This window comes from Neolamprologus multifasciatus, chromosome 23, assembly GCF_963576455.1.
Source record: "Neolamprologus multifasciatus chromosome 23, fNeoMul1.2, whole genome shotgun sequence".
Classification (NCBI taxonomy): domain Eukaryota; kingdom Metazoa; phylum Chordata; class Actinopteri; order Cichliformes; family Cichlidae; genus Neolamprologus; species Neolamprologus multifasciatus.
In genome coordinates, this window is record NC_140460.1 from 28,975,052 (window position 1) to 28,995,679 (window position 20,628).

At 44.0% G+C, this 20,628-nt stretch overlaps 2 protein-coding genes and 1 long non-coding RNA gene across 5 annotated transcripts; 1 reads left to right on the forward strand and 2 right to left on the reverse strand.

Annotated features, from left to right (window-relative positions):
* The first annotated feature begins 816 nt into the window (after positions 1-816).
* Positions 817-14,340, forward strand: gart (phosphoribosylglycinamide formyltransferase). The gene is made up of 23 exons (XM_085151630.1): positions 817-977; positions 1,144-1,237; positions 4,799-4,948; positions 5,530-5,625; positions 5,704-5,878; positions 6,523-6,634; positions 8,661-8,729; positions 8,884-9,009; positions 9,111-9,198; positions 9,278-9,363; positions 9,451-9,619; positions 9,972-10,203; positions 10,483-10,577; positions 10,919-11,028; positions 11,121-11,319; positions 11,412-11,663; positions 11,806-11,958; positions 12,124-12,327; positions 12,412-12,570; positions 12,982-13,112; positions 13,317-13,458; positions 13,544-13,659; positions 13,766-14,340. The coding sequence occupies exons 3-23, from the start codon at positions 4,804-4,806 to the stop codon at positions 13,976-13,978; spliced, it is 3,072 nt and encodes a 1,023-aa protein (XP_085007756.1). The 5' UTR covers positions 817-977; positions 1,144-1,237; positions 4,799-4,803; the 3' UTR covers positions 13,979-14,340.
* Positions 2,243-3,018, reverse strand: LOC146491887 (uncharacterized). Its single transcript, XR_014872406.1, has 2 exons — positions 2,975-3,018; positions 2,243-2,932 (listed from the first exon to the last, which is right to left on the reverse strand). It is a non-coding gene; the product is annotated as an uncharacterized LOC146491887 (long non-coding RNA).
* hemk2 (HemK methyltransferase 2, ETF1 glutamine and histone H4 lysine) lies at positions 14,025-16,334 on the reverse strand. Of its 3 annotated transcripts, XM_085151633.1 has the most exons (6): positions 15,500-16,328; positions 15,327-15,413; positions 15,137-15,227; positions 14,983-15,066; positions 14,766-14,907; positions 14,025-14,682 (listed from the first exon to the last, which is right to left on the reverse strand). In XM_085151633.1, exons 1-6 carry the CDS (start codon positions 15,634-15,636, stop codon positions 14,567-14,569), a joined length of 657 nt encoding a protein of 218 aa, XP_085007759.1. In that variant the 5' UTR covers positions 15,637-16,328; the 3' UTR covers positions 14,025-14,566. The 3 variants fall into 3 exon arrangements, with proteins under 3 accessions (XP_085007759.1, XP_085007758.1, XP_085007760.1); XM_085151632.1 differs by having other exon boundaries at positions 14,766-15,066; positions 15,500-16,334; XM_085151634.1 differs by lacking the exon at positions 14,983-15,066 and having other exon boundaries at positions 15,500-16,331.
* Positions 16,335-20,628: the final 4,294 nt, after the last annotated feature.

A 20,628-nucleotide genomic window follows, 5' to 3' on the forward strand; every position in this document is an offset into this window, starting at 1 on the left:
GGCAGCTGCAAATTTCAGTCAAGCTTGAAGGTGTCAATTTTGGAGCAGATGTAAAGCTCTGGCAGCGTCATTCTACACTGTGTAGAGTGACGCTGTTGCACCAGAAACCAATTTCCTCTTGTGAGGGTAACAGTTTAGGTTTTCTTCCAGATCTTGGCAAAGTAGTGACACATGTGAATAATGTACATTTACATACAAGTGATGATACTGTTGTCTTGCAGTTGTCGTTCTCCTTAATCTTCACTGAGTTCCAGGACTTGCACATTGTTCTGAGTATTGGTTAATTGTGTTTGTTGGTTCTTGTTTCTTTTGCATCTCGTTTACTGAGTTGTTTTATGTTTTATATATATTGATTTATGGGTTTATTTTGCTTTAGTGGAGGGTTGCTCCACTACGCTTGTGAGGGCTAGGCGCGTGTGGTGGAATTCCCTCTGATGCATGTGAGCATACACACCGGGAAATGGGTATTACGCACCATTTAAGTTGCAGTGAGGATTGTAGACAGACTACACAGGATCATTTTACTGAACCTTGTTATTTTAAGTAATGTTTGTAAATAACGTGTCTTAATTAACGGTTCAGTATTCCCAGCCCTGCTACTTAAGAAGTTCTTTTTTTTTTCAGCTCTACACTTTTAGTAGTTTTGTCCAATAAACTTTGTTTGATGAACTTGACCTGCCTCGTCTCTTCTCGATAATAACGAGCCTGTGTGCCTTTTATAACTGTTATAACGTTTGCGCCGGCAAACTCTCCTGGGGTGTTACACCAGGTGGTGCTGTCATCACCATCTAGTTAGTTGCCTTTACCGGTTTTCCTAATTCGTTTCGCCACCATTGTTTTCTACAGTCAATGGTCGCCACACTAGCACGAGATGGCGAACAAACTACAATCCCCATGATGCACTGGCCAGTTACACCCCGAGGAAGTTGTAGAATTCCCCAAAAAGTGTCCCAGATTAGTTTGTACAACACATAAAGGTAAGCAGCGAACACAAACGCCGATACACTTTGTTATGCTTCGTAGTACTTTACGCTAACTTTTCGTAGCGTTTGCTAACGTATAGTGAATATGTATTTGTTACATTGGATCCACGTGGTGTGTTGTGTGTGTGTTTGATGACATACTTTGCATCCCCTCGGTCAGTCAGCGGGCTGGGAGCAGAGGCTACACATCTGACTGCTGTCCTGGTCTGGGCTCCGGCTAATTCCTGCTTCACACATACACTTAACACGCGCAGGTGAGTGTTAAAATGGCACGCGACATGCTCACTTTACCCAGTTTAACGCGGTAATGTCGCTGAATGTACTCTTAGTGGAAGAGGATGGGATTGAATGCATTGCACAGACGATCCAAGAAAGTTTATTAGAAATGCAGTGAATGTTTGTTTGTTATTCTAGAATAAATGCACGGATTTCTGTGTACATGCTGCCACCTTTTCACTGTTTTCCCAGAGTATGGCAGTGAAATTCATTCATATATATTCTGGCACATGCCAGTGCAGTAATACCAGTTTCAAATGCATCATTTTGCGCAGTATGTTGTGTAACAGTGTAACAGCTTTGTCAGTGAAGGTTCTCAAGAAAAAAAAGCTTTCTTAAAACCTTATTGGACTCGTGCATCTTAAAAGCGAGTCACATGAGCGGAGTGATTTCAATCAAACCCGATGATTTGGTTAATTGTTGAGCATGCGCAACCACTGTGCAACACACACGCCTTTGTGTTGTATCTTATCCCTGAAGTCACTGCACTGATGCAGTGTATCTGCAAAAACTGGCCTTTACTTTCCCAGGGTTCAAGGAATGGGTTTCAGGTTTAAACTCTGACCCCAGTTTGTTTGATTTCAAGGGCCAGCAAACAACTTTGTAGTGCCTTTCAGCTGTTTTATATCCGTATCCTGCTTTCTAATAGATTCCCAATAGTTTAAAGTAAAAGGGATGTGTTGGAATTTTTTTACGTATTGGTCACATTGTCTTAGTAACAGTACTGCTCTTGTAAAGGATTGTAAACTCTTTCCTTGGGGAAGAGCAAATGTGTAAGCAGCAGCTGTTTAAGGCCTTCGTTTGTTCTGTTGACTGTATTAAAAAGAGGCCAGTACTGTTCATTTTCAGAGACGGCTCTCAGTGCCCCCTGACTGATGTCTGTCCTCATGCATGCGATAGAAGAATTAAAGGTGTTTTTACTGCTACTACAGTGTCTGTGAGCTTTGTTAATTAAATTTCCACGACAGGGATTTAAAAAAAAAAAAATGCGTTGGATGAATACTATGGGCTCAAAATGTGGTCATAAATATTTTGTACTTGTAAATCAGCTTTGTATGTGTAAAAAGAAGTTGTGTGTGTGTGTGTGTGCGTAAAAAAGATTTGTGTGTGCGTAAAAAAGATTTGTGTGTGCGTAAAAAAGATTTGTGTGTGCGTAAAAAAGATTTGTGTGTGCGTAAAAAAGATTTGTGTGTGGACTTAGCCAAAACAAAACCTGCAAGTTACAAGTACGAATTTTGACCCTATTTTTCTTCCTTTCATCTGATTGGTCAATGTCATGTCAATCACAAATGTAACAATCCAATCAGAGAACAGATGGGTTTGGCTGTCAGAGGGGCGCTTTTTTTGAACTGCAGGTCCTTGAAGGGTAATACAGTTTGAAGCTGGAGGATCTCTATATAAATATCTGATAGCAGTTAGGTCCCCTAACTTTCAGTAGCTGTTGAAAGGATAAAGTTGTGGTATGTCAGTGGTTAGAAATACCATTATTACTTTAGGATTAGTTTAACACAAAGTCTGGGCTGACCCGGGACCATTGCTGTGAGTCACAGTGCGCAGCATAAAAGTCCTTTCACATCAGACGCAGGATGTGCTGCTAATGCTAACTAAAAGCAAAGGATCCAGAATTTGTTGCGCTGGCTGCTGGGCTCTGTGGGTTTTTGCAGCAGCTCTGCCTGTACTAGATGCACCTGCTCCTTGTCTTTTCTATCTCTGACTTTGTCCTCTACAAGAGTTTGTTGTTGTTTTTTGTTTTTTTTTTGCTATTTCTTCAAATGTTCAATAAAAGCATCTATGCTAATTAGGGCTGCTCAATTAATCGAATTTTAATCACGATTACGATCTGGGCTTTCAACGATCATTAAAAATGACTGAGCCGATTATTAGCCCCTCCCTCGTGCTTTACTCTCGCGTTGCTCCGTGTGGCAAATCGAGCGCACCTCTCTGCATTTCGAACACGTGTCACAACAATTAAGAGCAGCGGTCTCCAACCGTTTTTGCGCCACGGACCGGTTTATGCCCGGCAATATTTTCATGGACCGGCCTTTAAGGTGTCGCGGATAAATACAACAAAATAAAACTAGTACCGGTACCGAAAAAAAGAGAATTTATTCATAACACACGTGAAAAGACACAGGAAAACCGAGTAAACGATAACAAAATAATGCTGAAAACCGATAAAACCCCTGAAAACTATAAATTTCACACCTCAGCCTCAACTCTCGCAACCCGGTACCAAACGACTCACGAGGCCCGGGGGTTGGGGACCGCTGATTAGGAGGACCCGAGGGAAGCTTGGAAAGCTAAGCAGAAGTTATTTGGAGAGGAGAGTGACTGCTGTTGGTTGAAAAGAGAGGTAAAAAAAAAACTTAGTGGTGTGGAAACATTATGGGTTCATGGAGTCAGACGTGGATCAAGTAGACATAGTGTGTAAACCTTGCTACAGTGTCATAGCTGCACCAGAGAGCAACACTGCAAAGTTAACCTAGATGTTTACATTTTTCTTTTCTTTTTTTTATATTGCAAATATTTGCACTGTTATCAGTATTTGCACACTATTTTATATTATTTTTTGACAATCTTTAAAGTCATTATTCAATACATTGTTATTGTTAAATAAATATCGTCAAATAATCGAGATCTCAATTTCAGTGAAAATAATCGTGATTATCATTTTTGCCATAATCGAGCAGCCCTAATGCTAATTCATGACGAAGAAAGCTTTGTAATGAAGACTGTCATTTCCAAAACACTGCCCGCCCCCACCCCGCGGTCCGCAGCGCTGTTGAAAAGGCTGTGGAAGTCCCTATATTAAACACGTAGACCTGTGACACAAAAATCACCAAACTCGGACGACCACAGACTGTTTTCCTTAGTGGTGATGAAGGAAAACGCTGGGTTGGCATGTAAAAGGGCATTTATTCCCTTCAAGGACCTGCAGTTCAAAAAAAGCGCCCCTCCGACAGCCAAACCCATCTGTTCTCTGATTGGATTGTTACATTTGTGATTGACATGACATTGACCAATCAGATTAAAGGAAGAAAAATAGGGTTTAAATTCGTACTTGTAACTTGCAGGGTTTTTTTGGCTAAGTCCACACACAAATCTTTTTTACACATACAAATCTTTTTTACAAGTACAAAATATTTATGACCACATTTTGAGCCCATATAAATACAACATACAATACTCCAAAAATGGAGGGACTGCTGAATAACTGCCCAGCCACACTGTGGCTGTTATGGTTTTATTTTTCTATGCAAATTGAGCCTGTGTTTCCACTTGTTGGTGATTTAGCCTTGCCTGGTGACCATTCTGTGTAATTGTTGACTTGTGTTTATGTTCTGCTTGATTGGATCCTTGTTACTGTGGCGATACAAGATAATATGAGAGCAGCGGACTGACTGAAAAGGTCACTGCTTCCTCGCAGCTGTGCAGTTATAGGTCACCGTTTGCATGCAATTAAATTGGCGAGAGTGCTGTCAATTAAAGGTGGATGAGAAGATGAGTTTTGGTGGTGTTGTTCTTCTTTTGCCGCTCAGGTGTCATGGCAGAGCGGGTGCTGGTGGTTGGTGGCGGCGGGCGGGAGCACGCGCTGGCGTGGAAGCTGGCCCAGTCGCCACAGGTTCAGCAGGTCCTGGTAGCGCCGGGTAACGCGGGCACGGCTGGCTGTGGAAAAATCAGCAATTCGGGTAAGTGGGAAGTGTTTTATATATTAATACTTGAGTGACGGGCAGCTTTGTGAAGATCAGGTGTCCCTCTGAGACACAAGCGTTCAGACAATTTTCAAAGGTCTTGCTGTGGCGTAAATCACTGCACCTTTTACCCATTTTCCTAACAAAATGAAAAGAAATGAGGGATGACTCAAGACTTATGCACATCACATTAAACCAGAAGCTGCAAAGCATCAAACCTGTAAATCGGAGGAATTGGCTTGCCTGCTTTATGCAAAGGTAGCTGCACAGATTTACACTAAAGCTGCGATATGACATGTTTTTGCACTTTGCCAACATTCTAAGTTTCTTATCTTACAGATGAACTTCTTTGCGTTTCATATCCTTCTTCATTAGCGTTACTCATCAAGAGCTTTAATAAATATAGCACAAACGTTTACAGCACACGATGAGGACGCTCGCACAGATATGTATTAATTAATGCACTGATTGAGTTAATTACATAATTTGCCTAATGGGATATGCTCGGTAAGCCATGCTGATTACACCGTCAAGCAGCTGAAGACTGAATGATGTCTAAGTGCTCACACTCTGTGCAGAGGTATCGGTGAGCAACCACACCATCCTGGCTCAGTTCTGCAAGGATCACCATGTGGGGTTGGTTGTGGTCGGACCTGAAGTTCCGTTGGCAGCAGGTAAGTGCCGGCCGTCTGTTTAAACTTGTATGATGGGTATGATTTTTATATTAAACGCACCTGTTGCTTCTCTTTCAGGTATTGTGGATGACCTGACGGCCGCAGGAGTTCAATGTTTCGGTCCTTCAGCCAAAGCAGCTCAGCTGGAGGCCAGTAAGAGCTTTTCCAAGGCCTTCATGGAACGTCACGGCATCCCCACAGCTCGCTACGGGTCCTTCACCGACCCCCAGCAGGCCTGTCACTACATCCGCACGTCAGTACTATAGAAGGATATGTGAGGCATACGCTTCATTAAAGTTATAGTTCTGGTTTTGGACTGTTGAAAACTCGTCTTGGTCCAGCTTAATTGAAGAAGTAGTTAGGATTGGAGATGGGGTTTTCTGTTTACGGTAAAAGACTGTTTATGGCTGCGAAGTTTTGTTTTTAGAGCTGTGAAACGCATAAAAAGCGACACCGTGAAAGAAGATGGAAGTTTCCTTCCTCAGATGGTTTCATGAGTTAATGATCTAAGATGTAATGACCGCCTTTCTGATGAGCGAAGCCGCACGGAGCGATCCGGCATAAACAGATTTGTTACTTTTATCGACAAAGGGGAGGGTAAAAGGGGAAAAAAATGTCTTGCGCTCAATGAGAGTCGTTTCTCTGGTCGTGTAAAGCATCTTGGGCAGAACAACAGCTGCCATATTCTGACAGCCTTCATCCATACGGATCGCAAACCCATTCCCCAACAGCAGCGCGCACTGCAAATGTTAAATGGTGCACAAAAAAAACATTTTATGCTCAGTATCAGCATCTGTTCAGTGTATATCTGTGCGTCTGTGGCGGCAGCGGGGGGGGGCAGAGAAAAGATTCCTGTTGCACATTACCCAGGTTTATTTCATCTCTTTGATTCTCCAGGGCCGACTTTCCAGCTCTGGTGGTGAAGGCCAGCGGTCTGGCTGCAGGGAAGGGAGTGATCGTGGCGCGAGATCAGGACGAGGCCTGTCAGGCCGTGATGGACATTATGAAGGTGTGAGGCTATTAAGCAGTACTGCAGCTCTTTATTAATCCCTGGCCTTATGTTACAGCAAGGAGGGGAAAGAGGGGGAAATGGGCAGCAGTATTTGGCTAAAACTTTTAATTGAAAATAGATAAATGAGTGTTGTAAAAGCTTCCTTTTTGAATATTCAGTCACAGCTGCCCACTGAGCAGTCCTCCTAGATCAGTGGTGTATGTAATGTTCTCAATGCTAATTTCCCAGCACATTTCTGGGCTACTTCAAGCTGCTGTAATCATTATTTTTATTTGAATGTTGGACCAAACTGCTGTGTGTATATGAAAAGGGTGGGAATTGGCGCCAACTCTGCTCTTCCTCTTAATTTCACCTTTATGTTGTGGCTGTGCTCTTATGGCGCACTCCTCAGTCTTTTTAATGTCTTCAGATGCAGATTTTACACCATTTGCAGACAATGGACCTTGTTTTATTTATTTTTGAGAAGGACATGGTCTCAAAAGTGAGCCTATTTTTGTTTTCTAGTGATCAGCAGGGGGCGACTGTGCTGTATAGACACTAGAATCAATAACACATAAGGATTTCACAACACCCGAATTAATACAAGGAGAATTGACCAATTCTCGATACCCAGTGACAGCTTGGATTTAAATACGATGTTAACATTGGTTGCCGATTATCTTACATGATGTTAGCAAAACTGTTTAACGTTAGCCGTTTCAAAACTTTTGGCCTAAGGAACAAAACTGACTTGGCACCAACAATGTCTCTGTCTCAAACAGAAAGCTAACGGGTATTTCCTGATGAAGTATAACGTTAAACGTTGCTACTGTGAGCTAAAACTTTGACTTTCTGCCACTTAGGGGAAAAAAAAGAAAATAATTTGCCATCCGTAATTCAAAATTTCATGTTACTTCATTTAAATTTTAATGTAATAATTCAAAATCACAGTTTGAGTTTACCAACTTGACAAAAATAACATGTTTTTGTCAGTTTTGAGCTATGTTGAAGTTTCAGTTGCCAAAAAACAGGGGGAGGAGAAATGTGGCAGAAACAAGCTTCCATGTTTTCAGGTGTTCTTTTTTTGGAAGTATTGGGAGGTAATTTTTAAACAGGAATGCAAAACAGAGTATGTTACTATATTATTGAGAGTTATTTACTATTAGCATGAGGAATGTTGGAGGAAGTCTTCAAACTATTCCTGCAATAAAACACAGAAGATACCTCAATAAACATAAAACTGTTAGTTTGTGAAATCCCATTTTAAAGTCTGGAGTTTGGCAATGGGGTGGTGACCATGTTTGGACGAGAGGGTAAAGTGCTGTTCTAGTTAGTATTGAGCATCAGTAGAGTGTAGCAGTGCAGACACAGATGACTGCTCGTTAATGTTAACATAATTTAGAATATTTACTCATCAAAAAAAACTGCAATTCCAGCTGGAAACTCTGGAATTCCAACCTACTCAGGAAAGCACCATTAAAGTCGGCTTCACTGAGTATTCAAACACGTTTCTTCCAGGTCAAAGTCATCTGCTTTGATCTGCTGCATCGTGTTTCCTGTTGTGAGCATCCAGAAGTGCTGCAGTGAAGTGAATTATAACGTGCTACTTTTTTCTTTCTTCAAAGTGATGGCAGAAACATGCTACACAGCTGTCGTAATCTGTTGCCATTATTTTGTGTGCTAAACAAATCCTGCAGTGAATTATATTTCTGTAGGCAGCTCCTCATTTTTCTAGACTTTGGTGTGCCTTGTTTGTGCAAAGCTGCTTCTCCGCCCTGTATCCTCCCAAAAGAAATTGAACTGCAGAAGCCTTTAAATGCCTTTCTTCTTCTCTCTCAGACTGTTTCCCTTTAAAGCTGCACAGCAGCCTCAGGTGCCGAGTCGCCTGGTTAGTCAGTAGAATAATCGCTGGTGGAGTCTCAGAAGTTTGTTGGGGTTTTTTGTTTTGTTTTTTTACCCGATATATTGAGCTGTTGAAGAATTTTGGGGGAGGTAATTGGATCTTCCAGTGTCAACAGTTTGCTGTGTTTACTGTGCGCTCAAGGGCGGAGCCTTTGGATCTGCAGGGGAGACGGTGGTGGTGGAGGAGCTTCTGGAGGGAGAGGAAGTATCTGTGAGTGCAATAGTTTAAGTTAAAGTCTGAGAAAACTTAAACAAACTTAAGAATTTGTGTGTGTGTGTGTGTGTGTGTGTGTGTGTGTGTGTGTATTTTTTCCTCTCCCATCAAAATGGGCAAACTGCTTATCCCGCATGCTCTGGTTTTGTAGTGCCTGTGTTTCAGCGACGGCCACTCGGTGTCACAGATGCCCCCTGCACAGGATCACAAGCGGCTGCAGGACGGTGACGTGGGCCCAAACACAGGCGGCATGGGAGCCTACTGCCCCACCCCTCAGGTAACGTTAACTGTAGTCGTGCTGCACCACCCTGTTTGTGCTCTACTTTAGTTTTTGCTGGCTCTTTAATGGTTAAGCTGCTTTCTGTCACTGTGGCACAGGTGAGTCAGAAGCTGCTGCAGCAAATCACAGAGACTGTTCTGCAGAAGACTGTGGATGGGATGCGTGAGGAGGGAACACCCTATGTGGGTGAGTACCATCTGTATTCACTGTTTGCTGCAGCAGCCTTCATTTATTTTCACTTGTCGTTTATGCCCTTGTCTTTCAGGCGTGCTGTACGCAGGCCTGATGCTGACAGAGCGGGGCCCGAAGGTGCTAGAGTTTAACTGCCGCTTCGGAGACCCCGAGTGTCAGGTGTGTGTTTCACAGGCAGACGTCCACCTTTGCATCTCCTCTCTTTAAAACTAAGCGTTGCTCTCCGCTCTTGCCATTTTCCTCCAGGTGCTACTGCCGCTGTTGCAGAGCGACCTATATGAAGTGATCATGAACACCATGAATGGCAAACTGGCCTCCAACGCCCCCGTGTGGCACCAGGACAGCTCTGCAGTCACTGTGGTCATGGCCAGTGGCGGTTACCCCGGCTCCTACAAGAAAGGAGTCGAAATCAAAGGTACAGGAAATCCACGATTTCAGCGGGAGTCTTGTTTAAACTCGTCTTTGTTGAGTGAAGATGGTGGAGTGTGGCTTCACTTTTTCTGTGAGCCTCTCATGTGCAAAACTCTAGTTCTTTTTTCCTTCATGTTAATGTTTCAGTCTGTGGTTCTGTGGATGTAATAATTCTGCAATCCAAAACAAAAACATGCACATTTTATTGCAAAAAATGATCAAGTTATATATGTAATGCATTAATTTCTGCAAGTGCTTTACTGAAAACACTACATCTAGATTTTTGGGATATATACTGTGTGTGCGCACATTATAGTGCTTGGAACTATTAGTGTAACACCTCGGCTCCTCCTCAGGGTTGTCCCCAATTCAGGACATGGGGCTGCAGATTTTCCATGCCGGTACAGCCTTGAAAGACGGAGGCGTGGTCTCCAGCGGCGGGCGGGTCTTGTCTGTCACTGCAGTGAGGTCGTCTCTGGAGCTGGCCCTGCAGGCGGCCAATCAGGGCGTGGCGGCAGTTGGCTTCCCGGACGCGGTGTACAGGCGCGACATCGGTCACCGAGCCATCGCTCACCTGAAACAGCACAGGTGTGTGTGTGTAGCTAAAGATCCTGTTGTGCTTTTGTTCATTCCTTTGCTGGATATCATGTATTTGAATAATAAACTGCGTCCTTGTTCTTCTTTCCGCGGGTATTAATTTTCATCTTCAGCTAATTAAGTTGTCATGTAGCTGATCTAATTCACAGTGAGGAATTCCCGACTGATTTTCAGCCTCTTTCATTAGCTTCACTGTGATAGCAGCTGCAGACCAACACGATATTACCGACTGTCACAGTTCAGTGAGTGCTGATCAGTTGTCTCTGACAGAGGTCTGACCTATAAGGACAGCGGTGTGGACATTGCTGCCGGAAACAGGCTGGTGGACATGATCAAACCCCTGGCCAAGGCAACTTCCCGTTCTGGTAATTTTGTTCTTATCTGCAGAAATTGAACACAAAAGGAAGAAAGGGTTTGTATTGTGTTTACACGCAGCTTATGCGCTTGTATCTGTGATCGAATGTCAAACACACAACATTGGGGGGGAAATTGTTTAAATGCCACTCTGTAAACCTCATTTTATTTTCTTCCTCTTCTGCTGATGGAAACCTTTTTTCTAATTAGAAAACACGTTTTCCTGCCTTTTCAGTAATTGTAGTCATTAAATGCTGGGATTTTTATTACATCTGTTCTATTCAGATAAAGCAGCCGTAGTCTAAACAACAAACTAGAACGAATGAGTCACTTGTTTTTCTGTCTTTGCCAGGATGTAATGCAGAGCTCGGGGGCTTCGCTGGGCTCTTTGACCTGAAGGCGGCTGGATTTGTGGATCCGATCCTTGTATCTGGAACAGATGGAGTTGGGACTAAGCTCAAGGTGGGATTTCAGTCCTTTAAGGAGAATAGAGCCTGTAAATCTAGCAGTGTTTGGATTTTCTTTTAATTTTTTTTTCTTTTTTAAATCATCAGATCGCCCAGGCGTGCAGGCAGCACGGCATTCTGGGTCAGGACCTGGTGGCCATGTGTGTAAACGATGTGCTGGCACAGGGTGCTGAGCCACTCTTCTTCCTCGACTACTTCTCCTGCGGTAGCCTGGATGTGGACGTGGCCGCCTCGGTGGTCGGGGGCATCGCAAAGGCCTGCGAAACGGCCGGCTGCGCGCTGCTGGGTGAGAAAAGACATACCGTTTGAGGCTTATGAGGTAAGGTAGATCCGGTCTTGACGTTATGTTGAGTTCATGCCATCTGCTTCTGCTTGCAGGTGGTGAGACGGCTGAAATGCCGAGCGTCTATCCTCCGGGAGAGTACGACCTGGCCGGGTTCTGCGTCGGCGCAGTGGAACGAGGAGCCCTGCTGCCCAGAATGGGGGATATCTCTGAGGGGGACATGCTGATTGGAGTGGTCTCCTCTGGGGTTCATAGCAATGGCTTCAGTCTTGTCCGTAAAGTCCTGGAGAAGGCAAAGCTCAGCTACAGCTCCCCTGCTCCCTTTGGCAAGTCAGGACAGACTGTTGGTGAGTCAAAGAAATGAAGTGTGCCTTTGCTCCAGGTTACCCTTAACCTCTTAAGCCCCAACGCCCCCTGATGCGGGGGCAAAAGGCAGGAGATCAGTTAGGCTTAACAGTTGAACTCAATTGTTTGTAATTCTGATTCCAGGGGAGGTTCTGCTGACTCCAACGAAGATCTACAGCCGCCTGCTCCTGCCGATCCTGCGCAGCGGTGCTGTCAAAGCCTACGCTCACATCACAGGTGGGGGACTCCTGGAGAACATCCCACGGGTGCTGCCACAGGAGCTGGCTGTGGACTTAGGTGAGATGAAAGCACAAACGCAAACTATATCAGAGAGACAACGACCTGAACAATGTGGAGAGGAAGAATAAGAATGTATAAAAGCACTTAACAGAAGTGTTTTTATATTCAGCACAGTTGCAGCACCTCTTGATTGATTATTTACACGGTTTATGCACGGTACAGATGCCTCTCAGTGGAGCATCCCCCCAGTGTTCTCCTGGCTCCACAAGGAAGGAGGTCTGAGTGAGGAGGAGATGGCCCGCACCTTCAACTGCGGCCTGGGAGCGGTGCTGGTGGTCGCCCCCGTGGACGCTCAGAGGGTCCTGAGCCAGCTTCAAGCCCACGAGGAGGCCTGGATTGTCGGTTCGCTGGCCCACAAGGAACCTGGTGAGACTGTGAAATGCTGATGCTTACAAACAGGCTGGCGGGACAGAAACAAAGAGACTAAAAATGAACTTTGTGTTCACGCAGGGGCCGAACCTGTGGTGGTCCGCAACCTGAAAAACAGCCTGCTCAATGCGGGACAGGCCTCCAGCAAAGAGGTGGCAGTCGAGGCGAATGGGGGTTGTCACGACAACAGCATGGTACCACGCAAGAGGACAAAAGTAGGAGTTCTCATCTCTGGCACAGGTGTGTTTCTAATAATGGTGAAATGAGTTCATGCAAGTACCTTTTGAAAAGTGGTTTTGGAAATCTGTGTGTGTGTCACATAAAAGCAACAGAAGAGTTTTTAAGTCTAACATTGCCACTATCAGTCACAATGTTTCAGTGACAAAATATCATCTAGACAAGGTATTTGCAATTTGTGAAAGTCATTTTATTTTCCAAAATATTGAAGTACAGTGTCAGGTCAGGACGTCTTCCTTCTGACTAATTGTTTTAAATGTATGCGGCTGGAGAGAGGTCACACATGTAGTGTGCAAAAAGCGAAGGAGAAGAGAAGTTGTAGCCTTGTATGTCTGCACCTTCAGAGTCAAGATATGAAGGATCATATTTTTTTAAACTGGTGTCTAAAAATAAATGACTATTCTGTTCTCCTAGGCACAAACCTACAGGCCCTCATAGAGCAGGCCAAGCGTCCGTGCAGCTCAGCTGAGATTGTGGTGGTGATTTCCAACAAACCGGGAGTTCAAGGCCTGAAAAGAGCATCACTGGCTGGCATCCAGACCCGGGTAACAACCAGCTTTTCACATAACTTGGGGAAAAAAATGATAACACCCACTTCTTTGAGTGGGGTTTTGGAGATTTAAAAAGTCTGGATGACCTCACTGATGTGAGTTTGGAATTAAATGAATAAATAAATACACCTTAAGCAGTGGTCTGATCCATGTGTGCACACTTTCTGGGCAAAAACCTGTCTGTCTGGCTCTGAATAGGTGGTAGACCACAAACTATACGGCAGCCGCGCAGAGTTCGATGGCACCATTGATCGCGTGCTGGAAGAATTTGGGGTGGAGTTGGTGTGTCTGGCTGGGTTCATGAGGATCCTCACTGGAACCTTTGTCAAGAAATGGAATGGTAGGCTCCCTGAAGCGCATCTTTTCTTCTGTGAAATATCAGAGATTTAAGTCTTCTTACAGTTTCAGTGCGTTTGTTGTCACAGGTAAGCTGCTGAACATCCATCCGTCTCTGCTACCCTCGTTCAAGGGTGTGAATGCTCAGAAACAAGCTCTGCAGGCTGGTGTGAGGGTCACTGGCTGCACGGTCCACTTTGTAGCAGTAAGTAGGAGCTTGTGTTTAGTTCAGATGTGAAAACCAAGAAGCAGAGTCGTGGGAGGCAGGAAAATTTATTTAACATTTTGCTGTGGCTTCTGTACTCAATCAGGAGGAGGTGGATGCAGGAGCCATCATCGTGCAGGAGGCGGTGCCCGTGCTGGGTAGCGACACAGAGGAGAGTCTCTCCGACAGAATCAGAGAGGCCGAGCACCGAGCCTTCCCTGCAGCTCTGGAGCTGGTGGCGAGCGGCGCTGTGAGCCTTGGAGAGGATGGAGGCATCAGCTGGAAATCTCAATCAAAGTTAAAAAATAAAATAGAATAATAATGTGCCGTTTACAGCAATTCCAGTTTACTTCCGTTACACAAAACTGGTTTTAGAGAAATGGAGACACTAATACAGAGTGATGAGTAGAAAAAATGTTTACTTTTTAAAAAGTCTTCAGCTGACTTTTGTACACATCATGTGCTGTAGGGTCACTTAAAGCTTTTGAAAAAAAAAAACATAAGAAATGACTGCATTAACTACATCCCACTTATACCTTGTAGATTTGCACTCGACTCAGATTTAGCATGATGAGCCTTCTTGTTACAGTATCTGAATGCTTGATTATGAGGTTTTGAATGTTGTCATTGGTGACTTGATAATAAAAACTGTGGTTGAATGCAAACAGTCAATTATAAGGATTTCAATCGTGTATTTTTGATAGTGGCTGTTTTTTGTCCAGAGTCCTAAATGTCCTTCCATGTAGCCAGCAGTAGCAAATATCCTTTGATCCAATTCCTTGCAGTTTTCCCATGCTGTTCGTCCTGCCGAGATTCAACAGCTGTCCAGTTGTCCATGATTTGCTCTTGTTGAATTCTACCTCAGGGGCTAAAAGAAATGCACCCTGGATAAACATGTCCAAGGAGGTCATGTTTGTTGGTTCCTGTGGAAACGCAGGACGGACAGCCTCTCGTTTCTCGCTCTTGTAGACAAATACGACTCTCCCTTCAAGCCACTTTGGCCCAGTAGGTGGATGATCTCCTCTGGTTAAGAAAGGGGGGGAAAAAACGACTATTCAAGCTTCAATTCCTTACAATGAATAATTGTTGTAATCCAGTCAACCAACCTGGATCATTCTCAGCAATCGTGATGAGGTAAAACAGCCCTTTATCGGACAGCAGCTGCACCACAGCTGGCAGAAATCTGTCGGTCACCTCTCGCCCTCTCTCCCCTCCAGCCCAGGCGGCTTCGATGCCTGTGCTGCCCACCTGAAAAAGAAAACCCACTGAGTAACTGTGGGGGTTAATGCACCATGCCTGAACTTCATTAACCCTGCTGAGCACCTCTTCTGAAGGCGTAACCACGTAGGGAGGGTTAAAGAGGAGTATGTCCACTTTCCCACACAGCTGGGGGAGAAGAGAGTCAGCCTGCAGGAGGAACAACATTCAGATATGCAGGTTGTGAAAACCCCAAACCATAAGAGCAGCTGAAGATTACCAGGTCTGTGATCACCGGCTGCAGGGACACCCTGTTACAGGAAGCAGTCTCTGCTGTGCATTGTGCTGCTGCAGGATTCACATCAGTGCAACTGAAACATAAATGCATGCGTACATGAAACTGGATGCTATGTTCTACATCAGTAAGTCCCATTGGCTGGACATTGCTGCTAGGTACCAGAGTGGCTCACATATATAAAGCCGAAGGTCCCACCACCGACGCCAGGAATGCAGACACCACTCCTGAGCCACTGCCCACCTCCAAACATACACACGGGCTGAAAACGGTGAAGAGGCAGTTAAGACTCTGATAAAAATGTGTGTGTGTGTGTGTACTGGAAATAATACTCGATCCATGGCTAACCTCATCCGCTGTAGCCGGTCTGCATCTTTCTCCAGAGCATCAATCAGGAGGAAGGAGTCCTCCGCCGGCTCGTAGACCTCTTGGAAGTCTCCTCGTCCAGCGTGGGAATAAAGCGGCGTGGGGTAGCTCGTACTCATGTTCACTCTACAGCTCACTAAATATCCACTCCTCCATCTGCTGGCACACACTAAGGAATCAAGCTCGGCAGAGCCACTGTTTAATGTTTGATGACAATATGCCTAAACTTCTATTTAACTAAAAAATATAGCTAGCTCAGCCCCGGAGACGTTCTCGCTGTACTTCCTTATAGGGCTTTGGAGTTGACGTCACGCCGCAGTGCATTGTGGGATCGCGGCGCCATGTCAGAAGGCAATAAATCAAAACAAACACAGTGTTGGAAGCGGGACTGCCAGAACCATGCTTAAAATCAGTGCAAAAAATCGCGACCGATTGCGCCCAGAAGCCAAGAGACGGTACTTGGAAAGTAATAGCGTGCATCGGTAATGTGGACCCGTATGAAATAAGGCAGTGGAGTGGAAACCCAGACAGCCTACCGCCGTTGTCCTATCCCGATATCTTCGCGTACCTTGCCTGTGGAGTCAGCGCATAGGGGGAATCATTTTCCAACCCCTGGAGGCGCACGTCTGATTCACAAACGGTTGGGTACAAGATTTGGCCGTTTTTAAGCCTCCACGTTGTGAGTACGTTGACCATATGACCAAGATACAACCAGAGGTTGCACATAACATTGACTTCTCCTCAACACCTGCCCCAAAATTTGCTCTAGATGAACGGTTCACGATTGATGCCAGCTGTGCGTTGCCATGTAAATAGTTTGCATTTCATGTGTATGTACTTGCTAAGTACATGTGAACAGACCTTGAATAAAAAAAATAAACATACTTTTTCTGTTTTATTGAAACCACTTTACAGAAAGTACAATTATTTACAATGAACTGTACATGCAACGCAGCAGTTTTATGAATATTAAACAAGAGCAAATTTCATTGGCCCTGCTTTGACAACCACACTGGGGCACATATTCACCAAAACACAGCATACCTTAACAATCTTATCAGCAGTGTTGCGTCTTCACCCTCACATGATGTGAGTAATCGGATTGGCATTGTAGTCAGTAGCGGTTTTAGACACGGGCGGTTGCCCGGGGCGGCATCACGGGCATCGGCAAAAAAAAAATGCTCGTACTCATGCTGCCCCGACGTCAGCCAGCGCATATTGGGAATGGTACAGGCACCGATCAGTTTTCTATCGCCCATTTGCTGGGAGTAAGTACGCCCTTCGTTTGCGAGGTGCGCCTGCTGCTTGCGGCGCAGACAGGAGTGGGCGGGGCGGCGGGGGAGTCTCTGGCTGGCTGGAGCAGCGTCTAATAACCAACTCGCAAAGTAAAACAAAATAAAAACAAACCAACAAACACGAAAACACCAGACATTATAATACAGACTTATAATTTGCACCGATGTTTTTTCGAAATTCTATACGCGAAAAGTGAGCGCGAGAGCCCTCGGTGCGCCTGCTCGCTGCTGAAGTCAAAGTAAACTTTATTGTCATCTCCGCTACATACAGTCCAGTATATAGAGAGACGAGACGACGAGGCTCCAGTTACAGCAGCGCAAGTAAACAAACAATATATATATATATATATATATATATATATATATATATATATATATATATATATATATATATATATATATATATAAGAAGAGTAAGAAAATAAATATACACTTTAGGACTCGGGGTAAAGGGATCAATAACAATTTAAAATTTAAAGTCTGATGATTTAAAGTCTCACACACAAGCCGTCGAAAGGGGAGGGGGGCCGGCTGCTTCCAAATAGAGCACATTTCATTCATAATGTTGTAACTCCAAGCCCATTATGTATTCATGATTTGAACCCTGGGTTGTGTGAAATCCCAGAAATGCACCCTAGACAAAGTGAATCTGTGAACTAAGGTGTAGGTCTGTTAGATCATGTTGTGCTGATCCTCGGGTTGAGGGATGGGTGTTCATACTGGAGTGCAAAATTAAAACCAATGGAAGATGGACAAGAAAAGTTCAAAGTCATCAGGTCCTCAGTTTAGAAAAAAGAGAAAAGAAGAGGAGGAGAAACGAGCAAAAGATACAGATGTGTGATTGGATAATGGCAGGTCATCCTGAAACAATCAGAATCAGAATACTTTATTAATCCCTAAGGAAATTATGAGTTACAGTTGCTCCAAGACGAAATGGTAAAAATAGCAACAGTAACAGACTAAACTCCAAACAATACATTATGTTACAGATTTTAATATTAATTAGTCATTGTCAATTGTTGATTCATCCTGTTCTCATTGTATGACGAATTATGATGGCTGTTTGGTAGCCGTTTGCATACTATGCATACTCTCTCTCTTCATATGTGTGTGTGTGTTTGTGTACAACAGTTTTATATTAATGTACAATCCATAATATGTTTTGTGTGTTTGTGTGTGTGTGGGGGGGGGGGGGGGGGGGCGCCAGAGGGAGTGTTCGCCCAGGGCGCCAAACTGGCTAGGACCGCCACTGATTGTAGTGTGTAGCATTTTGAACTTGTTACGCAAACTACCTATTACTCGCTCAACATGAATTCTCAGGTGGGCAATTGCTCTCGTTTGGGGATGGCAGAGAACTTGATATCCACTCGTCTGACCGCTGCAATCCAAGCCTGACGTCTTCGTTTAGTATTATCGGATACATGAGATCCCTCCCGTTGCCTCCAGGGCCCTGTTTCAGAAAGCCGGTTTAGTGCAAACTCTGAGTAAGTATACCCTGAGTTAACGAAAACTCTGGGTTTTCGGTTTCACAAAGCGAGTTTAGATTAATTCTGAGTGAGTTACTATGACGACACACTCCGTGAAGCTAACCTGCCCCCTAGCAGGTTTACTTCAACTAGCCCTGATTTTCTGCGCCTCTTTGTCGGAAACCTGACTGTAGGAAGTGTCAGACATGGCGTGCCCCTTCCTTGAAGAGCCAGTAGATGTTGAAGCCCAAATTCTCTGCAGAGCTCTCCGCCGGGAGAGAGTGATTAGAGCGCGTTTGGACATTTTATCATTTCCTGATGATTTTCTGTGTGAACGTTACCGTTTTTCAGCACAATCTATAATTTATTTGAATAACATCCTCGGGCCTAATATTGCTCATGTGACACATCGCGGACATTCTCTCAGTTCTGTACATATTATTTGTATTGCACTTCGTTTTTTTGCAAACGGGAGCTTTCTGTATAATATTGGTGACGCTGAGCACGTTTCCAAGGCTACCGTCTGTCGGGCAGTCAAGAATGTTACAGTTGCACTGAAACGTCTCCTGTACTCGTTTGTGGTGTTCCCCGGTCATAGACCCACAAGATTTATCAAAGAGGGATTCCACAAAATTGCAGGTATCAGGATGAACAACACTTAATTCATGATGTGGTGATACTTGAACTACTACTTAAATTTTACATTTATTTTCAGGGTTCCCAGGCGTGATTGGCTGTATAGATGGCACTCACATTCCAATCATTGCTCCTTCAGTAAATGAAGGAGACTATGTGAACAGGAAGTCTTTCCACAGCATTAATGTACAGGTACATAGTTCCCTGTAGCATTTCAAACTAACAAATTATTTCATTATAGTAATGGATGCTAATTTGTGTTCTCTGCACTGTGAAGATCATATGTGATGCTGCCAACATTATCACAAATGTGGAAGCCAAGTGGCCAGGCTCTGTTCATGACTCATGAATTTTTCGTGAATGTACACTGAGCACAAAATTTGGACATGGTGAGTTGAAAATACTTTAAAATATATAAAGACTAATTGCCACAGGGACATTTGAACTGAAGTGTATCCTTCTGTCTTAGGAGAGTTCACTGGCTACTTGCTTGGTGATAGGGGGTATCCATGTTTACCCTATTTGCTTACCCCTTACCCTGACCCTGAACCGGGCCCACAGCAGCGATATAATCTGGCTCATTGCAGGACAAGAGCCAGAGTTGAAATGACTATCGGAATGCTTAAGGCCCGGTTCCAGTGCCTTCAAAGACTCAGGGTCACCCCAGAAAGGGCATGTGACATTATTGTGGCATGTGTGATTCTTCACAACATTGCCACAATTAGAGGAGAACACTGTCCTTCTGAACCAAACATCAGCAGTGATCCAAACCATGAACATCCTGACCCTCCCACGGACATACAAGATGGAAGAGCAGTCAGAGACACCATATGTCACAATCATTTCCTTTGACCCATCACCTCAACATGTTGAAAGAAGAATAAACAGATTTTTTGTTCAACTGGCTTTATTGGTCGCCTGTATTTCCTGTACACAAACTATTAATAAGTATATTATTATGTTGTTCAAACACTGAAATAATTCGTCCATCTCTGACCACTTCACCCACCCTTAACTGATGTTTCAGCAGTAAAATCTCAATCTTGGTCTTTTGGATCTGCTGCTTGAAGTGTTCCATTTCCAAGTCGCATTTTTTTTATTTTCTTGATCAAATAGGTCTTGTACAGCTGCTTTACAGGGAGCTATTGAAACACAGAAAATAGCATTGACATTCATAGTACATGCCTACTTAGGTTAGTTGTAAATCAGTGCTGAACATCTTACTGAGGAAAGGTTTGTTGGAGAAGTGGCTGGACCCTCTTCCTCTTCATTTCCATCATCACTCTGTTAGAGACATAGAAAGTCCATGGTTTTATTATAGTACCACATTTTATTCAATTGTTATATTTTCCATTGTAAGATGTAAACCTCATGAAGTGTCTCTGTTGCTTCCTCCTCTGTAACAGCTGTCAATGTTTCTTCATTATTTTCCTGTAGTAAAGAAATTAACAACATTGCTGTTCTACTGTAAACTCATATAATCTGTGGAGTATTAAGAGTACTCACAACTGCATGTTGGTCTGGCTCAACAGGAGGCTGCACCAGATGCAGTACACCATCACCATCAACTGATAGAATATGAGGTTTATACAGGTCACTTATAACTTACAAGGGACCAAACGGCAATCAACAAACATATACCAATCACCTTACACTTCATTGTCATTATGCTCTCAAAGACAACCAAGACTGAGGGAAGGCAAAATCAGTAGGA